This window comes from Drosophila simulans, chromosome 3L (genome assembly GCF_016746395.2).
Source record: "Drosophila simulans strain w501 chromosome 3L, Prin_Dsim_3.1, whole genome shotgun sequence".
Lineage (NCBI taxonomy): Eukaryota > Metazoa > Arthropoda > Insecta > Diptera > Drosophilidae > Drosophila > Drosophila simulans.
Window position 1 is genome coordinate 17,500,765 of NC_052522.2, and position 24,997 is coordinate 17,525,761.

At 43.3% G+C, this 24,997-nt stretch overlaps 4 protein-coding genes across 8 annotated transcripts; all 4 read right to left on the reverse strand.

The window, feature by feature from the left end:
* Positions 1–143: 143 nt before the first annotated feature.
* Positions 144–19,754, reverse strand: LOC120284775 (probable ATP-dependent RNA helicase DDX52). 5 transcript variants are annotated; one of them, XM_039293607.2, is made up of 11 exons: positions 19,534–19,754; positions 18,978–19,467; positions 17,702–18,916; positions 16,991–17,611; positions 16,098–16,932; positions 15,773–16,030; positions 15,427–15,715; positions 15,054–15,363; positions 14,667–14,992; positions 14,546–14,611; positions 14,182–14,463 (listed from the first exon to the last, which is right to left on the reverse strand). In XM_039293607.2, exons 1-11 carry the CDS (start codon positions 19,752–19,754, stop codon positions 14,262–14,264), a joined length of 4,833 nt encoding a protein of 1,610 aa, XP_039149541.1. In that variant the 3' UTR covers positions 14,182–14,261. The 5 variants fall into 5 exon arrangements, with proteins under 5 accessions (XP_039149542.1, XP_039149544.1, XP_039149543.1 ...); XM_039293608.2 differs by lacking the exons at positions 14,182–14,463; positions 14,546–14,611; positions 14,667–14,992; ... (2 more) ...; positions 15,773–16,030; positions 16,098–16,932 and adding exons at positions 144–790; positions 851–2,385 and having other exon boundaries at positions 17,285–17,611; XM_044922920.1 differs by lacking the exons at positions 14,182–14,463; positions 14,546–14,611; positions 14,667–14,992; ... (2 more) ...; positions 15,773–16,030; positions 16,098–16,932 and adding an exon at positions 2,218–2,385 and having other exon boundaries at positions 17,285–17,288; positions 17,468–17,611.
* LOC120284777 (period clock protein-like) lies at positions 11,622–12,079 on the reverse strand. Its single transcript, XM_039293615.2, has one exon. It carries the CDS (start codon positions 12,000–12,002, stop codon positions 11,712–11,714), a length of 291 nt encoding a protein of 96 aa, XP_039149549.1. The 5' UTR covers positions 12,003–12,079; the 3' UTR covers positions 11,622–11,711.
* Positions 19,755–19,867: 113 nt separating the features above from the next.
* LOC6738509 (nucleobindin-2-like) lies at positions 19,868–22,464 on the reverse strand. The gene is made up of 2 exons (XM_039293612.2): positions 22,056–22,464; positions 19,868–21,629 (listed from the first exon to the last, which is right to left on the reverse strand). Exons 1-2 carry the CDS (start codon positions 22,296–22,298, stop codon positions 20,193–20,195), a joined length of 1,680 nt encoding a protein of 559 aa, XP_039149546.1. The 5' UTR covers positions 22,299–22,464; the 3' UTR covers positions 19,868–20,192.
* A 158-nt stretch (positions 22,465–22,622) lies between these two features.
* Positions 22,623–24,910, reverse strand: LOC6738510 (probable ATP-dependent RNA helicase DDX52). The gene is made up of 3 exons (XM_002085280.4): positions 24,759–24,910; positions 23,330–24,705; positions 22,623–23,269 (listed from the first exon to the last, which is right to left on the reverse strand). Exons 1-3 carry the CDS (start codon positions 24,819–24,821, stop codon positions 22,930–22,932), a joined length of 1,779 nt encoding a protein of 592 aa, XP_002085316.3. The 5' UTR covers positions 24,822–24,910; the 3' UTR covers positions 22,623–22,929.
* Positions 24,911–24,997: the final 87 nt, after the last annotated feature.

Below are 24,997 nucleotides of genomic sequence, written 5' to 3' on the forward strand. Positions count from 1 at the left end.
ATATGTTAAATATACTGGGAATATACCACACTTTCAACCAAAGACATAAACCTTTGAAGGTGGGGTGTTGGACAACGTTATTGGGTGTTGCATCTAGGTACAAGATTTTTTGCATAAATTCCTTAATAAAAAAGTACCAAGCATTTAGGGTACTATCCATTTATTTAACTTTCGATAGCACATGGGTTATTTAGTAACTGCTTATAGCTTAAATAGTATATATCAGACTAAAGACTTACAGTAAATGTACCACTATAATAGTTTAGGTACTCCAAGTCTTTAATTTATATATAATTATAGTATATTATTTTTAAATCTTTTTTGTATGAAATATCTGATTCGAAACATAATCGATACCTTAAACATTTAGTCTCAACCAAATTTCTTAAAATTTTTATGTACAAACTACAAAATTTGAAAGCTCCAAACGCTGTACTTTAATTTTGCGTATCAAGTTTAAATATTTTTACTTTTTGTTTTTGTGTTTCCTTTCTTTTTGCCGGCTGGCTTAATTTCTGCTTTAATATTGCTCAGCTTCTTCTGCTTTGTCTTTAAATCCTTTTCATTGCCCTTCCGATTTTTTAAAATTTTCTCGGTCTTTTCAACTTTTTTCAGTTTGGCGGATTTGTGCTTATCGTCGCCTTTCGTCTCCGGTCGTATCTTGGTCGAAATGTCCTCGCGATCCAACGGTTTCTTGGCTCGCATCTTGGCCTCCGATTTGCGAACCTTTTTCATTTGCAGCATATATTCCGGAACGGTGCCTCCCGAATTTTTAATTATGAGCGCGATGCTGAGGGATAAAAAAGTGGTTAAATCGGGCGTACATTTTTGTTTAGTAGTTTGTTGTTACCTTCTTAAATTGGACGTGTCCTCTTGTGTGAAAAACGTTATTGCGCGTCCCGGTCGTCCAGCGCGTCCCGTTCTGCCGATCCGATGAATGTACGAGATGGTGGTGGGCGGGAAGTCGTAGTTGATCACCAGATTGACACCCTTGAAGTCAATGCCGCGGCCCATGAGCTCCGTACAGATGAGCACCCAAATGCTGCCCTCTCGGAACGCTCTCACGCAGTTGTCGCGCTGATGTTGACTCCTTTCAGCATGGATCACGTCCACGTTGATGCCGTCGTAGAGCAGCTCCTCGAACAGCTGCTTGGCACGCTCCTTGCTTTGAACGAAAACGAGCACCGGCGGCTGGAGACCCTGGCGCACAAGGTCTCGCATGGCCACCAGCTTACCGCCCTCGGAACCGACGAACAGCAGCTCCTGTTGAACCGTTTCCGTGGCGCTATTTTGCACTCCAATGGTTATGCGCACTAGGTTTTTGAGGTGACGTAGAGCCCATTTGGCCACTGGCACAGTGTAGGTTGCACTAAAAAAGGCCACGCACTTGGTTGGATGTGAGCACGCGGCATATATGTCGTCTAACTGCTCTTTGAAGTTGTTTTGTCCTTCCTCCATCAGGCGATCTGCTTCGTCCAGCACGAACCACTCGACGTGGGACAAATCCAGCAGTGGTGGCTCCTGCTGCAGGAGGAACCTCACGCGGTTTGGCGTGGAGACGAGGATGTCGTAGCGTTGCTTGCACTCGGCACCATGTTTCTGCTTGGCCTCGCTCACCTTGCTGATGAAGTGGGTGCGCAGACCCGTTTCGCGGGTGAGTTCCGCACACTCGCGGTAGATTTGCTGCGCCAACTCGCGAGTGGGAGCAAGGACCAGAGCTCTTAGTCCAGTTGTCTTGTGCACCCTCAGGCCATCGATGATGGGTGTGAGGAAGGCCAGCGTTTTGCCGGATCCAGTGGGTGCACAGGCCATTAGCGCTCGTCGCTGGAGGAGCACGGGCAGCGCCTGCATCTGGATCGGCGTGGGGCGGTCGAAGTTGCGGGACAGTAGGTTCTGCTGCAGGCGAGGCAGCATCTTAAAGTCCCTGGTCAAAGTTCCGAAACTGTCCACCGGTGGAGGAACATTCTTGCCCAGCACCCTAATGCCATACTGCTTTCGCGTCTCGTTTGCCTCTTCGGCTGCCCTTTGAAGCTCTAATTCCTTGGGGGACAGTGTCTTCTCTTTCTTCGGCTTCTTGCGTTTGGGTTGGTTGCTGGATTCCCCGTCCAAGAGACGGAACTCTGTGGTATCTTCATCATCATTATCTGACTCTTCGCTTTTCACCGGCTCCTCGTGTTTAGAAACTTCGTTGAACATCGCATCCTTGCGGAAGCACTCGGCCTCAATGGGCCGCATCAGGTAGGATTTGAGGGGAAACACCTCGTTGCCGATGAGATAGCTGCCCGCCGGCATGGTCCTCGGATTCAGGGCCAATGTCTGGCCAATGGGGGAGTCCTCGAAGCTGTACTCCATGGCCAGCTCAACGTAGCAGTCGACGATCTTCCGCTCGGCATTGCAGATTAACTGGAGCACCACCGGCACATCGGCGTGCTCCGACTCCAGAAATACTTCCAGTCGCTTCAGCGTTATGATGCCAAACAGTTCCCGAAAGCAGCGCAGTCTGTCCATTCTTTGATATCCCTGCAGGGTGCTCCGCTGGGCCGCCAGTGAGTTTGGCCACTTAATAAAGCTCTCGTAATTATCAGAGATGCAGTGCCAGAATGCCCGCACCACCTGCTGGCAGAGAGCCCAGGGCAGTCGAAATTTGCGGGCGATCTCCTCGAAGTGCTCGTCGGTGGACAGCTTCCACAGGGCCAAGGACACCATGGTCTGCGACGGCGGACTGGGATAGCCAGGCATCGTGATTCCACATAAAGTTTTCTCTAGGGCTTGCTGGATTTTCTGAAACGAATGTATCTTTTAAATATCCTAAAAATTGCGAATAGAAAACCCAACAGCCTAACAGGGTGTAGACATTCTTTGCAGATACAGGTAACTGGAGGAACAGCAGTCAATACTCACCAGGAATGTTAGCTTGCGCATGTGGATGTTGGACTCGAACTGGGCATCCGTGTAGCGGTGCAGTAGGTTGAGTTCCGGGTAGTGCCACTCCAGCTTGGGCATCTTTGCGTCCTGTTTCTGGTCCTCCGGTTCTTGGGAGATCCTGCGCTTCCGGCCGGAAGCCAACGCCCGTTTTCGCTGCATCAAAGCGAAAATCTCCGCCTCATCGTCGTCCTCGTCGAAAGACAACAGCGGATAAATTCCTGAATTGATGTCCACGGACGGCTGGTCAATCAGCAAATCCTTGGTGATTATGGACGCAATGTTGGCGAGCACAGCGCGTTCCTCCATGACGAGCCGTTTGCAATCTCCGAAGTTTAGCCTCGTTTTATAATTCACGTCCTGTCACCCGGCTTTTTAACCCCCTTTTCACGACTGGGGTGTGTGTATTACTAGTTAGCTGTTTTGGTGGTTTCCAGTGTGAAAACTGCGTTTTTTGTACGCTTCTCTGTTGTTTTCAAGGTTGAAAGCCTATGCCGGTAGTCTTGTATTTTTTATTGAATCACTAAAATTCGAAAACTCCTAAATTGTTATATTTCTAACATCTTACATTTCACAAAACAGAGCTGCCAGATGAAGTTACAATTAACAGACGTTACTGACGTTACAGACGGAACTGTTTGGCTTTAACACTACTGTTAAAAAGCAAAAGCATAATGGTTATTTTCGAAATTGTTTTAATATTCTGTAATTTTGTAAAGGTTAGGGTCTCTTTTGTTTTTTTGTTTTTTTTTTTTTTCCGCACGGGTCCCACGGCCACACCTCCCGCCCAACCGACCGAGGGGCGCTGCCGTGTATCGTAAGGCTCGATTCGCGAGAAGATATAGACGCGATATAAAAAATAGAATAGGAACGAGGAAATTAATAACTATGTTAAATATTAGTGTTAGTAGGATCTAATTATGTAATAGAAAAGATAAAATGGATTGCTTTAATAGCGGCAGAGAGTCAAGATTACAGATAATAGGATAAAGTCTATTATAGTCAGAACATAAAACTCTGTAAGGGTCATGCAACTCATAATTAGATCTACAATGATTTAAGATAAAGGGTATATAGTTTCTAGTGACTCTACTTGGAACCGAGAAGTTAAGCCGACTAATCAAGTCGGGACTCTCAACATCCCCACGAATAAGCTTACAAATAAAGACTGTTCCAAGCATAGTTCTACGGTTAGCTAGGGATGGTAAATTAATTAAAAGTAGTCTACTGGAATAAGGAGGTAATATATGGTTTGCATCCCAATTTAGGCGCCGCAAGGCAAAAAGTAAGAAGTTTTTTTGGATCGATTCAATGCGGTCCGAGTGGACTGCGTATTGTGGACTCCAAACAGGTGATCCGTACTCGAGAATCGGACGGACTAACGAAATAAATAAGGTTTTAGTCAAGTAAGGGTCATCAAATTCCTTGGACCACCTTTTTATAAAACCAAGCACAACCCTGGCCTTATTGACAATAGACGAAATATGGTCAGAAAATTTTAGTTTTGGGTCCAGAAGAACACCAAGATCATCAACTCGTGTTATTCTGTCCAGAGAGCACCCACTTAGAGTGTAAGTCGTGCGTATTGGGTTGGCACGACAAAAGGTCATAACTTTACACTTGGAGCTATTTAAGTCTAATATGTTATCACGGCACCATATTTGAAATCGGTCTAGATCGGATTGTAAGTCCAAATGGCAAGAAGTGTCCTTGTACTGGAGGCATAATTTAACATCGTCTGCGTACATAAGTACACGCGAATGTTTTATTATTAAGGGGAGGTCGTTAATGAATAAGGTAAAAAGAAGCGGACCAAGATGGCTCCCTTGTGGGACACCGGATGTGACTCGGAGAATAGAAGATAACGAATTTTTAAAGAGGACTTGTTGTGTCCTGCCATTCAGATAGCTTGAAATCCAATTTAGAAGATCAACAGGGAAACCTATAAGGTCAAGTTTTTTTATTAGAAGGTAATGATTAAGAGAGTCAAATGCTTTACTGAAGTCAGTGTAGATGACATCTGTTTGAAGATTATTTTTGAAACCCTGTATTACGAAAGAAGTTAGCTCCAAGAGGTTAGTGGTTGTAGATCTGCGTTTCATAAAACCGTGTTGACACGGTGATATGATTGATCTACAAAGGTGCTGCAAATGAGGAGTGATAACATTTTCGAAAAGTTTTGGGATAGCCGACAATTTAGAGATTCCTCTGTAATTGCTTGCATCCAGTTTGCTACCTTTTTTGTGAAGAGGAATCACAAAGGACTCCTTCCATATATGAGGGAATTGTGAAGATTCCAAAGATAAGGTAAACAGTTTCAGTAGAGGCTTGCACAAGGCTTCCGCACAGAATCTGAGCACACAGCCAGGGATTCCATCGGGACCTGGCGAATAGACCGGTTTAACACGCTGAAGATCGTTAAGCAGTGAGCTTTCGTTTATAGTGGGGCAAAATATTAGGTTCGACTTAGATACAGCATAAGAGTATGGCTGTTCGGAATGAGGTAAAGTTGAATATGTTGTTTGAAAAAACTTGGCGAATAGATCGGCTATTGCCTGATCCGATGTAACCGTAGTGTTTTCAAAAAAAAAAACGGAAAAGGGTTTAGCCTCCGAAAATTTGCCTTGCGAAAACAGGGAACTCGATTTGTTGACTTCTCTGAATTTACTTTTAATACCGTACCTAAGTCGACTTCCACCTCGAAAGTAGGATGATATTGATCTTCAGGTTGAGTAAGAGGTACTACCCTGGACAGAAACACACTTTCAGGACTTGTTACAAAACATAGATCCAAAAGTCGACCAAGAGAATTTGGAATATAATTAACTTGCGACAGGGATAAGTCGAGCAAGCCGTCAATAAAGTCATGTTGTGCTAAGGGGAGAAGGATATTCGATTGTTCTTCTGGGGACCACATTGTGCCAGGTATATTAAAATCACCTAGAACTACCAATTGGTCCCTGTCAGAAAGTTTATTCAAGATGGACTGGATAGCGGACAGATGATTCTGATATTCTGGGAATTCAGAAGATGGCGGAATATAGGAGCACGTAATATAAACTGATCTGTCGGAAAAAGACAGCTTTACACATACGAATTCCGAGTTACGGGAATCGTCCAAAAGTAACTCCTCCGACGCGAGGGTAGATCTAACCGCAATTAAGACTCCACCTCCCCGTCTGGAGGGACGGTCAAACCTATATATAGTGTACATACCTGGGAAGACTTCGGAGTTAAGTATCTCCGGCTTTAACCAAGTCTCTGTGAGCACTATAATATGGGATGCAAATGAAAGACTATCACAATACAATTTAGTTAATTTGCTACGCAAGCCTCTAACATTTTGATAGGAGATAGTAAGTTTTGTAGTTAGTTTTTTGAAGAGGAAGAAGATGAAGAGGCGGATGGTGCAGGGGTCTGGGCACGTGAGGGAAGTTTAATTCCCACGGGCACCTTTTTCTTATTTTTGATCTTAGCTTCAAACTCTTTTACCACCATACTATCCGGCCAAAAATCACCCGAACATATGGTCGAAAAGTGCTCGTTTGGGACAGTTATCTTGAAAGATGATATGTCCCTAGCATAAGAGAAGTTAAATTTTTCCACTTTTATATTATCGGCTTTTGTTTTGTCTTGTATATAAGACAATACATCCGACGATGTTTGATCAGGGGCAAGCCGAGAAACAAAAATTTGTTTCTTTAGTGGAACCACCGCGAGGGGTTTTGGCGCTGCAGATTGTATTTCTGAAGCGCCAACTTGTGCCGGTAGTCCGGACTCAATGTTCCCTTGTGGTGGTAAACTAATCGAGACAGGTGGAATCACTGGTTGAGAAACCAATGCGGACAATTCGGAATTTTTAGCAATCATAGGGTGGGGTCCATCCACAGCTGATTGATCGGATTGCTCCGAATCTTTTTTAGCTGCCGATCTTAGCAGCATATGTGGATTTGCTGCGATTGACAGCTGATCAGTTGTGGAGTCCTGTTGATCATTTGCCCGTGGTTGCGGGGCCTTAGGCAGCCTACCACCAGCGGCTTTTTTGCGCTTTGTAGATTCATCTAATAGCTTAAGGCCATTAAACTGTGAATTAAGCGCGGAAAGAAGATCATCGGCTCGACGAAAACTATCTCTAGCTACGCCAAAACTGTTGATCAGTTCTTTCAAGCCACCTTTAGTTTGGCGCATAAACGATTTCATCTCGTTCGCAACCACAAGGCAAGCATCACAACAGTAATTTAGATTTTTACCCTTTGCTAGGTCATCACTTGTACGGCCATTAAAACCAGCGCACTTAGTATGCACCATTCTATCACATAGCCAACAAGTCATTTTTGGCTGCACAGGTTTTATAACCTGGCAACAATTTTTATAAAAGCAGACAAAATTTACGGTTTCCATATTTAACTGAAATCAGACCACTGTGCGTGCACGAAAACACAAAACCAAAACTTTCAAGCCAGCTGTTAAAAGAACCGCACGAGAGCAGTCTGCACGCTGAGAAATTTAGATTTTGTGTGGGAGAGCGAAGGAGAGAGAGAGAGAGAAAAGTGCAGTTTATGTGCATGCAAAAAACAACACCAAACACCACTGCGACGCACAAAAAGGGAGAGTAAACAAAACAAAGAGACGAAAAATGCAAGCTACTTTGTATATTTGTTTAAACTACTGCACAAATCACAAAAGAATCACTCGCGAAGCGAACGGATCATTAAAAATTATGTTTATATATATGATAATTAAAGAAAATTTTTTAAAAACCGCGGCTGGTTTGACAAACACAAAGTAAAAACCGGGGAGCAAAAAAAAAACACGACCGTTCGCTTTGAAAGCTATTGACGATTGATTATGATTATGGTTTGATTATACAAATATAATTTGGAAAAATTATTAGGCCAGTACAACTTACAATTTGTTCCTCCAGAGCCAAAACTTTTTACATCAATCCATGTGTATTTTGGTACAATAAAACAATTTAGTTTTATGAAATACCGAAGGACTCTTAAAATTTTTGCCAGTTTAAGAAAAAACCAAGAAACATTGGAAAAATGAAGAAAACCAGAGGAAAGCACAAGTCTCGATGGCAGCTTGACTTGCTTGATGGTATTTCCCTTCACTGACATCAATTGCTCTCCGCTGTCAATACAGAAATATTGATAAAATGTTACGGTCAGTGCCATTTTTTACTGGTTATAAAGATCTCTGTGATGCACCAAAAGAGAAGATAATATTTATTTGTAGTGCACGGCTATGGACTGCATTAAAATTGTTTATTTCACCATACAATTTTTCACAGAGTACATTTTTTTTTGCTTTTTGCTAATGGGATTTAAATCTGTAAATTATGAAAGGCAAAATCATTTAAGCTAACAATACATCATGAAAGCACACTCCCTTTTTTGTATTCCCTTGCGTTTTTCAATGAAATCCTTATCTTTTTCATTTTCATTCAACTTTGACCCGATGATTTACATATATATGTATGCTTATGAGGGTTCAGCGAAGTCAAAAATGACAAAAACTGCAGCGGACCGTCATAAATTCGTCATGCATGCGATTTCTGATCACAATGTAACTCCGTCACTAGTCCTGCATGTAGGGTATGCACTGCGAGAAACAAGGTATTCAATTTGCTTCTATATTTCTTATTATTACAAAAATATTGAAAAGGGATCTGTGTCAGCTAAGACATTTCTTAAGCTCTTAGAATATATATATATAATTTAATATTTAGTTACCCTGACATGTCGAGGGCATATGAATTCGTTTCTGCCTAGTCTTCGTTCAACATTTGCCAAGACCAATGTGCAGTTCAGAATCGGGGGCACAAAATAGTAATCTATTTAATAAACCACGTGATCCACTCGGGGCGAGAATGTCAGCACGGTGAAACGCCGGAGGATGAGCTATGTACCCCGGGAATACCCACCTATGAAGTCTTCGCAACCAAACATCACTCCACTAAAATAAATTATTCAGGGCCCTGTGAACGCTTGAATGGATAGGTATTCACAAATATCAAATGGAGGGGCCACGGATAGACTGACAAAATACCATCAACCATTCATACACCTTTCAAATATGTTTGCCGTTGGCACAAGAATTCGTTTACATTTTTGGAGTCACAGAGGTTACTACACAGTTGTTTAAATATTTAAATTTTAAAATCGATTGCATTACTAGTTTAGTTATGAAACTAGCGAATTGATAATAGAATTTTAAACAGAGTTCCCACATGATAAGAGTTTGTAATTGAATTAAAATATTTTAATACTAGAGATTACCCAAACCCAGAACAGAGATACTTTTGAATGGTTTGGTGCTGTGCGAATGTTGATTATAGAAATCACACTAACTCAATTATACGCACTCGTAAGCACACATAGTTTGGGGTTCGGAGAGTGACAAAGGAAAGGGGCGGTGGGGTAAAAGGACACGCGTAGCCGCAGGACATGATGGCATATGTGCAACCTCCCGATGATGGGCAACGCTAAGCGGTTAACCGCAGATGGCAGTCGATTGTGCCCTGTGTAGCGAGCAAGGACCCCGAAACAGGAACTAAACCCATTTCGGGGCAGAATCCTAACATTATTTTAATGAAAATGACGCTTGATTCGGGGGGCGGCACCCCCCCAAACCATATGCCCATGATTAAGCCCATAAAACGGGTGCAACTGATGCGGTCAACTTGCGATACAATTGTGAGCGTCGGAACAAGGCTTACGAAATAATAATAATGCAAACAACGGAGGGAGGAAGTTGAAGCGGCGAAGTGTATGGATGCGGAGCTCAACCCTTTGGACGCAGCTGCTCCGAGGGCATCCAAAATGTAAACAGCAGTGCCAGGAACACAAAGTGCCCTAGGTGCAAACACGTACTGCAATTCAAATAAAGAAAACAATAATAGAAAATGGAGTCGAAGCCAGAGACATGGAAGGGCAAAAAGCCAGAGAAAAGCGCAAACATCTACCAGCGCAGAGGACTTACAAATGGACCCATGTGGCTAACACAAAATACACTTCTCAAAAAGTACAATCACAAATATTTGTAATACACATATTATAACACTAGGTTATGTAACTAGCAGATATGTATTATGCCACTTGTTGAACATAAAAACAATTACTTATCTTGAATAAGAGATACAAATGATTAAAAGCAAGCAAGTTTGCTCTATGATTTCCGTGCAGAGCAAATGTTAAATTTTGAAAAAATATTCTTCATTACAGAGATTTAGATTTAAATCCGAAGGCAATAGGCTTTTTACATATATGTACCCTTCCGCCAATTAGAGTATTTGTGGTGTCTGCTTCACTTTCTTGGAAAGCCGTAGTGAAACGTTTGCTTTTCGCTGTTGGCTCTCAGGATAACCTTTTTCCTTCCGACCTTCCCGATTTTTTGTCCTCCCATCAACCTGCCATTCCCATCAGTAAACCGTTCTCACGTTGCACACTTTATTGTGCTTTTCAATTGTTTTTCTTGCTGTTTTTGCTCCTGCGAGTGCACTTTTCAATATTGATGATGGGGCGCCACAAAAGATATATGTGTGTAACTATATTTAACGCTTCATTGATTAAGAGCCAATCGAAAATTGAATGCATTTGCTTAATCAATGAATTGAAATAAACGTGAAGCCAGCAACAAAGAATGGGCTGGCTGTTTGTGAAATGCGCTGACAACCGACCAGTAAAAATATTTGTTAAAAAAAAAAACAACTTAAATCTTAAATTTGATTAAAATTTGTAAAAGAAGGATTTTGACTCCAATAAGTACATATATTTAAAAAGTATAAAGATTTTAAATGTAGTACATTTTTTTAGTAAAGAATAATACGTGGGTTTTCGATTATGGCTAGTTGTTAGCCCTGGAGGAGACTAAGCTACAGCCAACATGTTATCCTCGGCAGGAGTATGAAAAGCCACCAAAGCGACTGACAGAATCGATTTGAGAGAGGGCACCTTTGTAAAACAAATTGCCAAGGCCTTCCGCTGGAGCTAAAACTCGAAAATTCTGGAATGACTGTGTACCCATGTTGCCTTCGTAATGGGTCATCGTCAAGCGAAAGTCGACGCGCCTTGTGAATATTCCCAGTCCTTTTGGGTTAGGGTCTCATGGTTTTAGGTTAGGGTTAGGTATTCATGCCTGGTCAAACGTGCGGCGGAAGCGCTACTTGACCATGTAGTGCAACTCATCATCGGCTTGCTCTGTGCACCGCATCTGCTCTGAAAAAGCATAAAAAAAAGTATCACATTCGACTTTACCTCTTTCTGTTTGATAGATTAGATGTTCAAACTTTCTGAAGACATCAAGAATCCCAACAATAGCTTTATTCCGTCTTCTATAGACAATTTCTTGATCGCACTTCTTAATTTTGCAAGATTACATATAATAAAAAGGCCAAAAAGGGCGCCTTACCACATTAACCAATTGAGGATTTTCCCTTTAAGATACTTTTCCAAAGAACAAAACTAGATACATTGAATTAATTTGGGTGTTAAATAAGATGTTAGTTAATAAAGTACTCCAAGGTTTTTTAAATTTCGAATACATTTTTTTAATATTGGCAAAGTATATATGTATATATGGTGTGGTTTACTTTGATAGACTTATTTCATTACTTTTTATAGCTTTCGGCCAAAAATGCACAGTTAATATTGTATTTCTTTGTCCCTCCTTTAGTGATGGGACAATTCTTTGTATTTTTTTTTCGAAGAAACTTTATTTCGAAAAAGCGTGACTTTACATATCTGCAGAATATGAAAAATAAAGTAAAGTAAACTTTTTAGCGACTAGCCCCGTCGGCGTCTTCGCTCGGCCTCTGCGCGCCTGTGTCGGAGTCTCCTGAGGATGCGACGCCTGCGCCGATGTATCCTTCTGTGGTGCACGGGCGCTTCTGTGGTCGTGGTAGAGGTGGTTGTCGGAGCAACAGTTGTCGATGTGGCTGTGCCGGTGCCGGTGCCGGTGCCAGTACCAGTTCCAGTTCCAGTTGCGGTTCCTGTGTCGTCCGACGAGGCGCAATCAATAGAGGACATGCAGCTAAAGGCAATCACTGCCAAAGTCAAAGGAAGAAGTAGCCTCATCTTGAAAGACGTTAGACGTGTGAAACGTTAAGATTTGTGTGCCATTTAAAGGTGTTGTGAGGCAATTTATAGCCCTGCTGGTATAAATACTCTGGCTTTTTGCGTCGACGGTATGGAAAACTACAAGAATTGTTATTCGAACGCAAAATGTGTAAAAATAACGATTGGTGTTTACTTCTTTAGTTGAAGAAAACTGTTCTGTTAAATTAAGCAAATAGTTTTCAGACTGTTTGTCTGGTACAAATTAAAGCAAATATGTACTTTTATACACGCTTTATAGAATTCAAGTCTAGTTTGGTACTTCTTTACCTTAATACTAAATCAAATCTTTGGATTATTAACATCTCAACTAAAGTTGCCAACAAAAGTTCGAACCTAATATATCAGTATGTAACAATAGTGACCTGAGCGGAAATACAGTATACACTGTGTTCAAAAAAATAGCAGTGCTTGGGACCTGCGAGTTTAAGTTAAAAAATTCCTATGATTTACAATTTTAATGGTCAAATTTTTTTATAGTATCGTTAGGTATTTAATTTCAAACAATTTAGCAAATGTTTCACTTTTATTTCTTCAATAGTTTCGAAAATATAGATTAAAACAACATAATAGGCAGAAATTCAGGTGTTCACTAAAATAGCAGAGCTATGAAAAAATAGTAAAAAAAATCAACTTGACTTAGAACGTACTTAGTTTTTCTTTTTAATATGTTAATTAGGGCCTAATACTTGGTTGGATAGCCTTTTGTTGCCAGCACAGCCTTACACCCACGCGACATGAAGTCCACCAGGTCCTGGCAACGCTTAGGGGGTATTTTTGACCATGTATCCTGCACAACTTGCCAAATCTGAGCCTTAGACGTCGGGGAGTTTTTCGACACATATTGTTTAATGTCCCCCCACAGGTTTTCAATCGGGTTTAAATCGAAAGATGATGCTGGCCACGACATTACATCTATTCTATTTTGGGTGAACCTATTCTTAGCCGATTTGCTTCTGCGTTTCGTATCATTATCCTGTTGGAATGTCTATTTTAAGGGCATATTATATTCAGAATATGACAGTAAGACATCACTAAGTATATTTGCATATGCGTTTTGGTCTATAATACCATAAATCATATGGTATGAACTCATACCATTGTAGAAAAAACAAGCCCATACCAGGATTTTAGGTCCACCATGATTGAAAGTCATCTGTGGGTGTTTTGGGTGGTACTCCGTGTTTGGAGGTCATCAGATATACTATAGTGAACCAGTTCTACCAAATAGCACTATTTTTGACCCATCAATCCAAAGGATATTATGCCATTTGGAGACTGGCCAGATTAGGTAGGTTTTAGGGAAGCTTAACCTTGCCTTAATATGCCTAGGGCTAAGTAGAGGATCCTTTTGTGGACTCCTCTCACATAAATTTTGATTCAGTAGTCATCTCTGAATAGTAACGTCGCTTATTCCCAAGTTCAGCTCAGACTTTATGTCCCCAAAGGATACAAAAGGATAGACTTTGCTGTAACGAACTATGCGCCGATCCTCTATATCTGTGGTTTTACGTATGGTACCACGGTTTTCGGGCTTCCATTCAAATTTAATGGCATTGGATACCATTTTGGCAGAACATTCAAGGGTTTTTTGAATGTCCTTATATGTTTTTCCTTCCTTTCTAAGCTTAAAAATTAACATTCTTTTCTCCTGGGAGCAGTGGTGTCCTCTACCCACTAAAATAAAATTTTTTTTAATTTATTGCCCTTTAAAATATACGAATTAACTTAACCAAACTCACTTTTTAGAAAATATTGATCATTTCGAGACTTTACGATGGACAAAACCAGAGACTATTCTGCTATTCTTATGAACAGCCTAAAAGTGGTGAATTTGCTCAAGAATGTAAATAAAAAAAGGATAACATGAAAAACTGACCGGATTTTCTTTTTTCTATATCTATACATTCCATTTTACAAAAATAAGTGGAATAAAAAGTGGATTCCAAAAAGAGACATGGAGAAATACATTTGTGTTTCTTAGTTTCCATCGCACTGCTATTTTTTTGAACACAGCGTATATACACTATATTTAACAACCTCGTTTTTATGACCATGCGCAAATAAAGTAAAAAAAAAAAAAAACTAAAAAGCTATACAGTTCCAGTTTTTCTGAAAACCACTTTCATGTTTCAAGGCTTTTTTCTCTTTCATTGCATGCATTTTTTTAATTAAATAAAACATATAACAAATTATATTTTTCAAATTTTGCAAATCTTATCAGTGGCTCTCTCTCTCTCTCTTTTTCCTTTTCTCCTCTGCGATCTCCTCAAATGTATCTTCCAAGGATGGCTGTGATAGGGAATAGTCGTCCAGCTGCCAGGAACTGCGATGGCCCTCGACAAATTCAAAAATCCCCGACCAAGTAGTGTCTACTTCGGAAATTTGAAATGTTAACCTGCCACTGAACTCGTACTTCTCTCTAAGGAAAATAATCTATGAGAATCGCGTGCAAAAATGATGATATTCTTATATTCTTTGCACTTTTTTGGACATGTACTTACTTTAGTTCTGCGTTGGGAAAGGCCACATTGATGTCATCCTCAATCTTTGTCAGCATTGCCACCATTCTGAAAGGGGTAATACAGGCTAAAATACGCCGATCAAGTCCTAAATATAACTTACTTATCTTGCTGTACATTTACAACCAACTTGAGCATCATTCCCTTGGCAATTTTGTTTTTAACGTGCTGATTCGATCCCATGGCGTATATGCTGCCATCCACCAGGATAACGCATTTCGAGCAAAGGGCGTTTATCTCGTCCATATTGTGGGAGGTGAGCAGGACGGCCTTTCCCTGTTGGGCCATCTCGTTGATAATGGTCCAAACGTGACGTCGCGATGCGGGATCAACTCCTGCACTGGGCTCGTCCAAGCAAATAAGTGATTTTGCCCCACAGGCAACTGCAGCATTGATTTTCCGCTTCGTTCCTCCACTGTAGTAAATAATCTGAGGTGGCCATAAACACGTTGATCTATACTATTGTTAACCAAGTTGCTAGTTCACATACCTTTTTATCCAAGTGTCTCCTGAAACCGAAGTGATCGGCCAGTTCTTCACATCGCTTATTCAAGTTTTTCCTTGGATAGCCCCATAACTGAAGGAAGACTTTTAGCAACTGGCGGCCAGTGAGAAACTCGAAAAAGGCGTCATATTGAGGGCAGTAGCCGAGTTCCTTCATCGCCCTATTCCGTTTCATCCTCATGCTGTGGCCTGAGATATATATATTTCCTTTGTCGATCGAATGCTCGCCAACAATCATTTTGAACGTGCTGGTTTTTCCAGCTCCATTGGGCCCGAGAAGTCCCACGCAATGACTCCTGTTTCAGTTTTTAAGGCCAAGAGCATGACATTGTAATCTATACTCGAATAAGTATACTCACGGTTTCAGAGCAAAGGATATGTTTTTGACGGCTAGGGGACCGCAGCCATACTTCTTTGAAACCCCATCGACGACCAATGCCCGAGATCCTATTTGATCAGCATTCATAGCTCTTATTTTCTCAGCCTCCCTGGACACTTTGGGATCCTCAATTGAGCCACTTGAGCTGTATGTACAACACCCTTTACATCTGTACCAAATACAGCTGCCGTACTCAAAAAACATTATCAACAGAAAGAATGTGATGGCAGCCGCAAGCATGACCAGCATCTCAGGCCAGGTCAAGGGATCTGTTATAAATAATTTAAATTATCGTGTAAAGTAATACTAAGTTATTCTAGACTCACTTTCGCACACACATCTTGGTGTTAAGAAGGATAAGGGGTTGATGCAATACATTTTATCAGAAGTTGGATCATCAGACGTTGGCCTTTTGGTTTCCGGAATGTAGGACCCGCAACAACTCTTGTAGTTAAAGCATTTTTGTAGGCAGTGATAGCCAGCTACCACTGGAAGCATGTTGGCAACAAATATAGCTATATATACCAATTTATAAATCAGCGCCAAGAATCCAAGAATCATAAAAATTAACGATACTACAAGAACTAAAAGGAGGTTAGAGGTTTGAATTAAGAATGGAATAATTGAATTGAGGGCGTAGACATCTCATACCAGATAGCAGGGTCAAGGACACGGCTAGAAATGAGGCCGAAAGCATCGATATCATGAAGTAGGTAAATATCAGACCAGCAAATCCGGTGAAGAAGAGCACGAACAGCAGAAGGTACCAGGGCGCATATGTGTACAGGGGAAGCAGCAGGGCCAGCACCAATATAAAATAGACCATCATGTCGAAGGCGAGGTGACTCAGCCAGTAGGTGATCATCCCCAGCCCGGATACCTCCTGCTGCATCTTCATGTGCGAGACCCTCTCTTGGATTACGCCACTCGAGAATATAATCAGGGCGATGCACACATAGAGTATGACGCATATGGACAGATCTGTCGTATCACCACTTTCAAAGTTGTTATTATTTCTCGGCGTAAATGGAAAGCTGGTAACCTCTATGCTGATTTCCGGTCCAATGAGCTCCTGGGCGAAGACATTATAGACAAGATTAAGAATCATCGGCGCCGCATGAACGTAGTGTCTGGGTCCGACCCAACCGATCAGACCCGGCCGATCAGCAGTGTCCATAGCCATTGACACAAAGTTAATCTCACGCCTGCCCTCTCTCGACTTCCATTTCTCATCCACGTAGTCCTTAATTTGTTCCGATACGACTATTAACTGAAACTTTCCCTTGACCAATGACTCGATAGAGTCTATACGACGTTCTTCCATATATGACTTGTTTTCCGGCACTGAAAGCAAAATTGTGGACCTATCTACCCCGTAATCGCTGACGTTGAACGTGCGCCTGCCCGAACGATGAGTATTCGTGGACATCATAAGCGTCGTTAGATAGTAAACAATGGGAATCAACAGCAAAATCAGGAAGTAAGCCTTTTCACAAAATTTAAGATACATTAAAGTCACAATTCATATTATATGGTCATATTACCTTGTTGTCATACAGACCCATAATCTTCTTGGTCATCATTGCTCTCCATTGCTTTGCACAGCTGCGCACATTTCCATCCTGACCCTCGCCTTCCTCATGGTCATCATCTCGTTTCTCAGCACCTCCCGAGTGGCGAGTATTGAGGTCCTCCGCCCCAAAGCTCATGAAAATCTCTTCCAGACTCACTGAGCTTAAACTGAATCCACGAACACCTAAAGTGTTCATTTGGCTCTCCAAGTCACGGAAGAGCGAGGAAAAGGAATTTGACTTGCTAAGTGGCAGCTTGTAGCAGACATCTCTGCCCTTGATACTGAACGGTTCGATTCTACCCACATGGCGAGATATCAGGGAAGTAAGCATGTCCAGGTCACATCGCTTCCTTGCTTCGCAGGTGAGAAAGCAGCTGGCATCCACCTTTTTCTTGAGAAATGGCAGCGATCCAATGCATCGCAATTGCCCATCGCTCATGATGACCACCCGATCGCTCAGGACTTCTCCGTCATCCAACTGGTGCGTGGTCAGAAGTACGGTGCAGCCCTCCTTCGCCTCCAGTATTAGTCTCCACAGCTCCCGCCGGGCGCTGGGATCCAATCCGCTACTGGGTTCGTCGCAGATGAGAACCTACTGGACGAGTAAGAAATCTAAGATATTTATGAACCTTTTTGGACAAAAGAAGTGTTAAACTAGCAATGAATCAAATGAGTACATCACCTTGACTCCCCCACAAAGAGCACAGGCGACACTTAGACGCCGCTGGGTACCACCGGAGAGATTTCGAGCAGCCAATCTCTTCTTCTCCTGCAGATTAAGCTTCTTCAGGTAATTTTGCACCTCCGCCTTAACCTCCGCGCCCCGGACTCCTCGAAGGCGGCTAAAGAGCTTAATGTGACTAACCGAGCTAAGGTGCTTAAAGAGGACATTCTGCTGCGGGCACAGGCCAATGCATCTCTGGGCCTGTCTTCGTTCCTGCCGGATGTCAAAGCCATTTATCAGAGCCGTCCCCGAAGTGGGCGAAATGAATCCAGCCAGCATACTGATCAGTGTGGTCTTGCCCGCTCCATTGTGTCCCATTAGCACCGTGACCTGTCCCTCGAACATGTCGAAGCTAACGTTCTTCACGACCTCCATCTTGCCGAAGGTCTTGCAGAGACCTCTGATCTGAACGCCGGCGATCTTGTCCACGGGATCTGGTTCAATTAATTGAGGGTCGGGACGTTCCTCATCTGGTGCCGCCCTATATATGCCGAAAAGTCTGTTAAAGAGCCGGCTATAGGGCACGAGACTTTCTGTGGAGCAGCAGTGGGTGCAGGGGAAGTGCCAGGGTCGAGAATCCCCGTAAGGACCGGGCCGGATTTGCTCGAGGTACAGGCATAGAAGAAGGGAAAGAAAGCTGACCAATATCATGACCAGAAGGATATAGCCAGCGCTCAGCGAGCCTCCCGGCCATGAGGTTTCGAATAGATTACCCCACTGTAGACCTTCACCGTAGTCCTCCCACATGCCAATGCTGTTGGCCAACACGTGCAGTCCAGAAAGCAAGAAAAAGCTAAGGAAAACGTTCAATCCTGCCGAACATCCGTCGGAATGCAAGGCCCAAAAGGGAATTAGGGTGGCAATCAAGATAAGGAAAGTAAGCAGCGAGATGCGATATGTTCTAGAGATTAGACTGCTCATCAAGAAGCTAAAGCAGATCGCGCAGTGACTGAGCACTAGCAGAACGAACAGTGCCATCGACCAGTGGGTGAAGGGCATAAAGGATATCTCAGAATTTGGTGGAACGAGTTTCCAGAACAACGTAATTATCGATGATCCGATCAAGAAAATTATGAAGGTCTCGATGTACCACGCCGCCCACTGCAGACAGGAGCCCACACCCATCAGGTTTAGTGTCACCTTAAGCTGGAGCTCCTTTTCCTCGACGATCGACTGCAACATAGAGTATGAGAATCATTAGATAATATAACCTTCACGGCTATAATTTCGTTACCGTTGTCAATCTGATAACCACAAAAATGAAAATGATTATAATCATCATCCCGGCCACACCTTGTAAAGTTCCTGAGTGGGAGTTCATAAAAATGGGCGGGGAAGGAAGGTCCTTGATTGGTGGAAACTTGATATCCCCCTGGGTCTTATTGAATTCCTTACACTTGTGCTTGATATGGACCTGGCTCAATGCCTGCTGTACGGCTAAGAAGCCGGTTTTATAAAACTTATACGATCCGACTGCTTGGTACATAATATTCACATTTATATCAGGTATCGCGGCAGAATGAAGGGTGAAAGACAGTTTATCAGGCCATTCCGTCCAGGGGTCGGAAAATTCGATACCAATCACAAAACTTTCTTCTTGTGAAAAACTAACCAACGCTTCATTAAGTTTGTGCGAGCTTTCAAATCCTGTGGTTTTTTTTACGTTTAGCTCTGCCACAATCGACTCGATCAACTTCGTTTGCGGAGCGAAGTAAATATATGAACTTTAAGGATAGTAACATAAAGTTATATCTCTAGAAATAGGGGAAGTACCAGCATATAGGACTTACGGTAAATTATAAAGAAACGCCGCAGTGGGTATCGGATCCGGAATTTTTGGTTTGGTTCTCAAGACCGATATAAGCCTAAAGCACATACAAAGTAAAGGCAGGAGGGCAAAGAAAATGAAAAGGGTGATCACGTAACATTTGCGGCCTTTGAGCATTAAGAAATTTTTCCACAACAGCAACAACAACTTCATAATCCAGCTTGGAGCTTTGTGGTCAGCCATAATGCCTTTTTAAAATCGCCTTTACACAAAAAATTTGTATGTGTAGAAAATATTTTGTCACTTAACTGTGGGCAACTTTGTTTAATTTTTGACTCAATAGAAACCCAGCACTGTTTCGTTTCATTTCATTTATTTTGTTTTTGATGTTCAGGTATAAACTCATATGTACACAAAATTCGTTAGAGAAATGCATCACGCAAATGCAGAGCTACTGGAATAGCGAAAAAAAGAGTATAAAAAGAATGAAGTATAAACTGTAAAAGACAATGCGTTAGCCGTTGCGACAATCAGTTACTTCATCGTAAATTTGCTACATAACTATAGTGAGATATTGACTTTAGTGAGCTATTTCAGTCCAATCACATTGTGTTCTCGTTAACAGAAGTGTGTAATGCTTTGCTTACATGACCCAAAAGAAATGCGTTAGCAAGGGAATGCTTAGTGTTGCTGATTTAATGATTCTTGATGCTGTTTCTGTTGCTGCTGCACTGGCACCTGTTGATTCTGAACGGGCGGAGGACTCTGATTGTGGACTTGTTGTGCTACGGGTTGCTGTTGGGCAGTTTGCTGCTGCTGCTGCACAGTTTGCTGCTGCTGCTGAACTGGTTGCTGCTGCTGTTGCACAGGCTGCTGCTGCTGTTGCACAGGCTGCTGATGCTGTTGCACAGGTTGTTGCTGCTGTTGCACCGGCTGTTGCTGCTGCTGCACTGGCTGTTGCTGCTGATAGACAGGCTGCTGTTGCTGATAAACAGGCTGATTTTGGTACACCGGTTGTTGTTGCTGCGGGATCTGTCCAGCGTGCTGGTAAACCTGGTTGGGTTGCAGCTGCACAGGCTGCTGTCCGTTTCCGTACTGCTGCTGTTGGTATTGCTGGGCATATTGCTGTTGCTGCTGTGCATATTGCTGTTGCTGCTGGGCGTGTACTTGGTCAGGATGCTGGTAGTGCAGTTGGGCGGCCTGTGGTGCCTGTTGGTAGGCCACGCCTCCTGGTGGTGGAGCAGCATAGTATCCCTGTGGCATATTCGGGTGCGGCGGCAGCTGGCCCTGAGCAATCAAGCGCTGCACTTCCTCCTGCCGCCGGCGTTCGTACTCTAGATACTCCTCGTGTGTATACTGCTGCTGTCGGTCGATGGTCTCCCATTCAGGGTCCTTTTGGAATTCTTCCTTGTTGGTCTGCACCATGAACTCGTCGATGCTGATCAGTCCGTCGTGGTTCATGTCCGTCTCCTGAAAGTAGTGCTCGCGCATACGCTCCATTTCCTCTGCTCGCTCCCTCATATCGTCCTCGGGCAGATCACTCTGATAGACCTTGTCCAGTTCCTTGACAAACAGAGCTTTGACCTCAGCCTCGTCCCAGTAGCCGTTGCTGTCGACGTCGTGGATGGAGAAGAAGGTCTTCGGATCAAAGTCGTTCTTGTCCATGTGGTCCTGCTTCTCCCACACATCCTCTAGTTGGGCCTTGTTGCCGGGGTGGTGCAGCTTCTCATGGTTTTTATGCTTTTCTTCCTTCTCCTTGACCTCGGCCTCAAACTTCTTCCGCGACTCCTCATCCATCTCCTTTTTCTGCGCCTCCCGCTCAAACTCTTTCTGCATTTCGTACTCCTTGAACTCGCCACGTCGCTTGCGGTCCGCCTCGGCCAGATCGTCGGAGGTCTTCTGAATTAGCTTTCGCAGATCTTCGATCTCGAAGGTATGCTCATTATCGTGGTCCAGATGCTGAGACACCTTCAGGTGCTTCCGGTCAATGTCGTTGGACAGCTCGTATGCTTGATTCGCCAGCTCCCGCAGACGCTCCACTTCGCGGCGCTTGATCTCGTCCAGCTTGGTCCGTACATGGTGGTTCACGTAGTCCAGCTCCTGTGCGATCTTGCCACTCTGAGAATTAAAATTGAGCACATTAATTATTAAGCAACTGCTTGTGTAATATGCAGTAAACAAAAAGAGATTTAGGACTATATAATTACAACCGAAAAAACGCATCTCTATGACATGTAAATTAGAAAATATATTAAAGCGAAGTCTGTGTGGATTCCTGATCTTTATAATTTCCATTTAAATATAAGTGTATACTTTACTGCAACGAATACATTTTAAAGAAAGCTCCAGAATATTAACAGAATATTAATCTAGAAAACACTAGAAAAAGCTTTGTGACTTTTTGTAAACGTATCTTGGTAAGATGATTCTGCTACTGCTAATGGGTGTATTACTGCAAAGGTAATGCACATTTAGCAACAATTGACTACAGCTGCGTTTCGAGATGTGGAAAACACAGTTCAGGGAAATCCCCATCCTACTCACCCGAATGTCGGCCTCGGGCGCCTTGTCCAGCTTCTTACGGAACTCGGGGTCCGCCTCAAGGGCCTCGACCACCTCCCGCAGGTAGCGCTCGTACTCCAGGGCCGTTTCCACGTCGGCGGTGGCCGGAGTGGAGGACTCCGCTGCCTCCTTGTGATCCTTCTTATTCTGCGTCACGGGCAGGGCGGCAATCGAGGCGGAAATCGCAATCAGTGCCAATCCCAGCAAGGCCACGTTCTGCGCCATGGCTGCGAGTGTGTGTTTCTGTCGTGTACTTCCCACTTGTGCCCAATGCAGGCCAACAACTGTGCAAATATCTTCACAAAAAACAATTATTCTCAAAAATATTCTGACGTGTCGAAATCGCGCGAGACCGTACTGAACTAGCCACAAAATACATGCGAGTCCACGCAAAAAACACCCAAACATATGTTAAATATACTGGGAATATACCACACTTTCAACCAAAGACATAAACCTTTGAAGGTGGGGTGTTGGACAACGTTATTGGGTGTTGCATCTAGGTACAAGATTTTTTGCATAAATTCCTTAATAAAAAAGTACCAAGCATTTAGGGTACTATCCATTTATTTAACTTTCGATAGCACATGGGTTATTTAGTAACTGCTTATAGCTTAAATAGTATATATCAGACTAAAGACTTACAGTAAATGTACCACTATAATAGTTTAGGTACTCCAAGTCTTTAATTTATATATAATTATAGTATATTATTTTTAAATCTTTTTTGTATAAAATATCTGATTCGAAACATAATCGATACCTTAAACATTTAGTCTCAACCAAATTTCTTAAAATTTTTATGTACAAACTACAAAATTTGAAAGCTCCAAACGCTGTACTTTAATTTTGCGTATCAAGTTTGAATATTTTTACTTTTTGTTTTTGTGTTTCCTTTCTTTTTGCCGGCTGGCTTAATTTCTGCTTTAATATTGCTCAGCTTCTTCTGCTTTGTCTTTAAATCCTTTTCATTGCCCTTCCGATTTTTTAAAATTTTATCGGTCTTTTCAACTTTTTTCAGTTTGGCGGATTTGTGCTTATCGTCGCCTTTCGTCTCCGGTCGTATCTTGGTCGAAATGTCCTCGCGATCCAACGGTTTCTTGGCTCGCATCTTGGCCTCCGATTTGCGAACCTTTTTCATTTGCAGCATATATTCCGGAACGGTGCCTCCCGAATTTTTAATTATGAGCGCGATGCTGAGGGATAAAAAAGTGGTTAAATCGGGCGTACATTTTTGTTTAGTAGTTTGTTGTTACCTTCTTAAATTGGACGTGTCCTCTTGTGTGAAAAACGTTATTGCGCGTCCCGGTCGTCCAGCGCGTCCCGTTCTGCCGATCCGATGAATGTACGAGATGGTGGTGGGCGGGAAGTCGTAGTTGATCACCAGATTGACACCCTTGAAGTCAATGCCGCGGCCCATGAGCTCCGTACAGATGAGCACCCAAATGCTGCCCTCTCGGAACGCTCTCACGCAGTTGTCGCGCTGATGTTGACTCCTTTCGGCATGGATCACGTCCACGTTGATGCCGTCGTAGAGCAGCTCCTCGAACAGCTGCTTGGCACGCTCTTTGCTTTGAACGAAAACGAGCACCGGCGGCTGGAGACCCTGGCGCACAAGGTCTCGCATGGCCACCAGCTTACCGCCCTCGGAACCGACGAACAGCAGCTCCTGTTGAACCGTTTCCGTGGCGCTATTTTGCACTCCAATGGTTATGCGCACTAGGTTTTTGAGGTGACGTAGAGCCCATTTGGCCACTGGCACAGTGTAGGTTGCACTAAAAAAGGCCACGCACTTGGTTGGATGTGAGCACGCGGCATATATGTCGTCTAACTGCTCTTTGAAGTTGTTTTGTCCTTCCTCCATCAGGCGATCTGCTTCGTCCAGCACGAACCACTCGACGTGGGACAAATCCAGCAGTGGTGGCTCCTGCTGCAGGAGGAACCTCACGCGGTTTGGCGTGGAGACGAGGATGTCGTAGCGTTGCTTGCACTCGGCACCATGTTTCTGCTTGGCCTCGCTCACCTTGCTGATGAAGTGGGTGCGCAGACCCGTTTCGCGGGTGAGTTCCGCACACTCGCGGTAGATTTGCTGCGCCAACTCGCGAGTGGGAGCAAGGACCAGAGCTCTTAGTCCAGTTGTCTTGTGCACCCTCAGGCCATCGATGATGGGTGTGAGGAAGGCCAGCGTTTTGCCGGATCCAGTGGGTGCACAGGCCATTAGCGCTCGTCGCTGGAGGAGCACGGGCAGCGCCTGCATCTGGATCGGCGTGGGGCGGTCGAAGTTGCGGGACAGTAGGTTCTGCTGCAGGCGAGGCAGCATCTTAAAGTCCCTGGTCAAAGTTCCGAAACTGTCCACCGGTGGAGGAACATTCTTGCCCAGCACCCTAATACCATACTGCTTTCGCGTCTCGTTTGCCTCTTCGGCTGCCCTTTGAAGCTCTAATTCCTTGGGGGACAGTGTCTTCTCTTTCTTCGGCTTCTTGCGTTTGGGTGGGTTGCTGGATTCCCCGTCCAAGAGACGGAACTCTGTGGTATCTTCATCATCATTATCTAACTCTTCGCTTTTCACCGGCTCCTCGTGTTTAGAAACCTCCGGCAGTGGCTGCGGTTGTTGTGTTGATGGAGATTCCTTCTGCAAACGATGTATTTAACATGTGAACATTGCCTTTACTGAAGTTCACTTACCTTTGACTTCTTGGTGAAGCGAACGCCTGCCGTAATCAACTTAAATATATCGTGCTCATCCATTTTCCTGAAAACAACGCACGTGCAATTGTTTTGATTTATGCGCAGTGCTGCCAGATCGGTAAAAAATGGTACGTACCAGGGCGCTGTTAACTAACCCCTTACTGACAAAACCTAAATTATTTTTTTTTTTTTTATGAAAATGGAATATAATCAAAATTATTATTATTATTATTAAT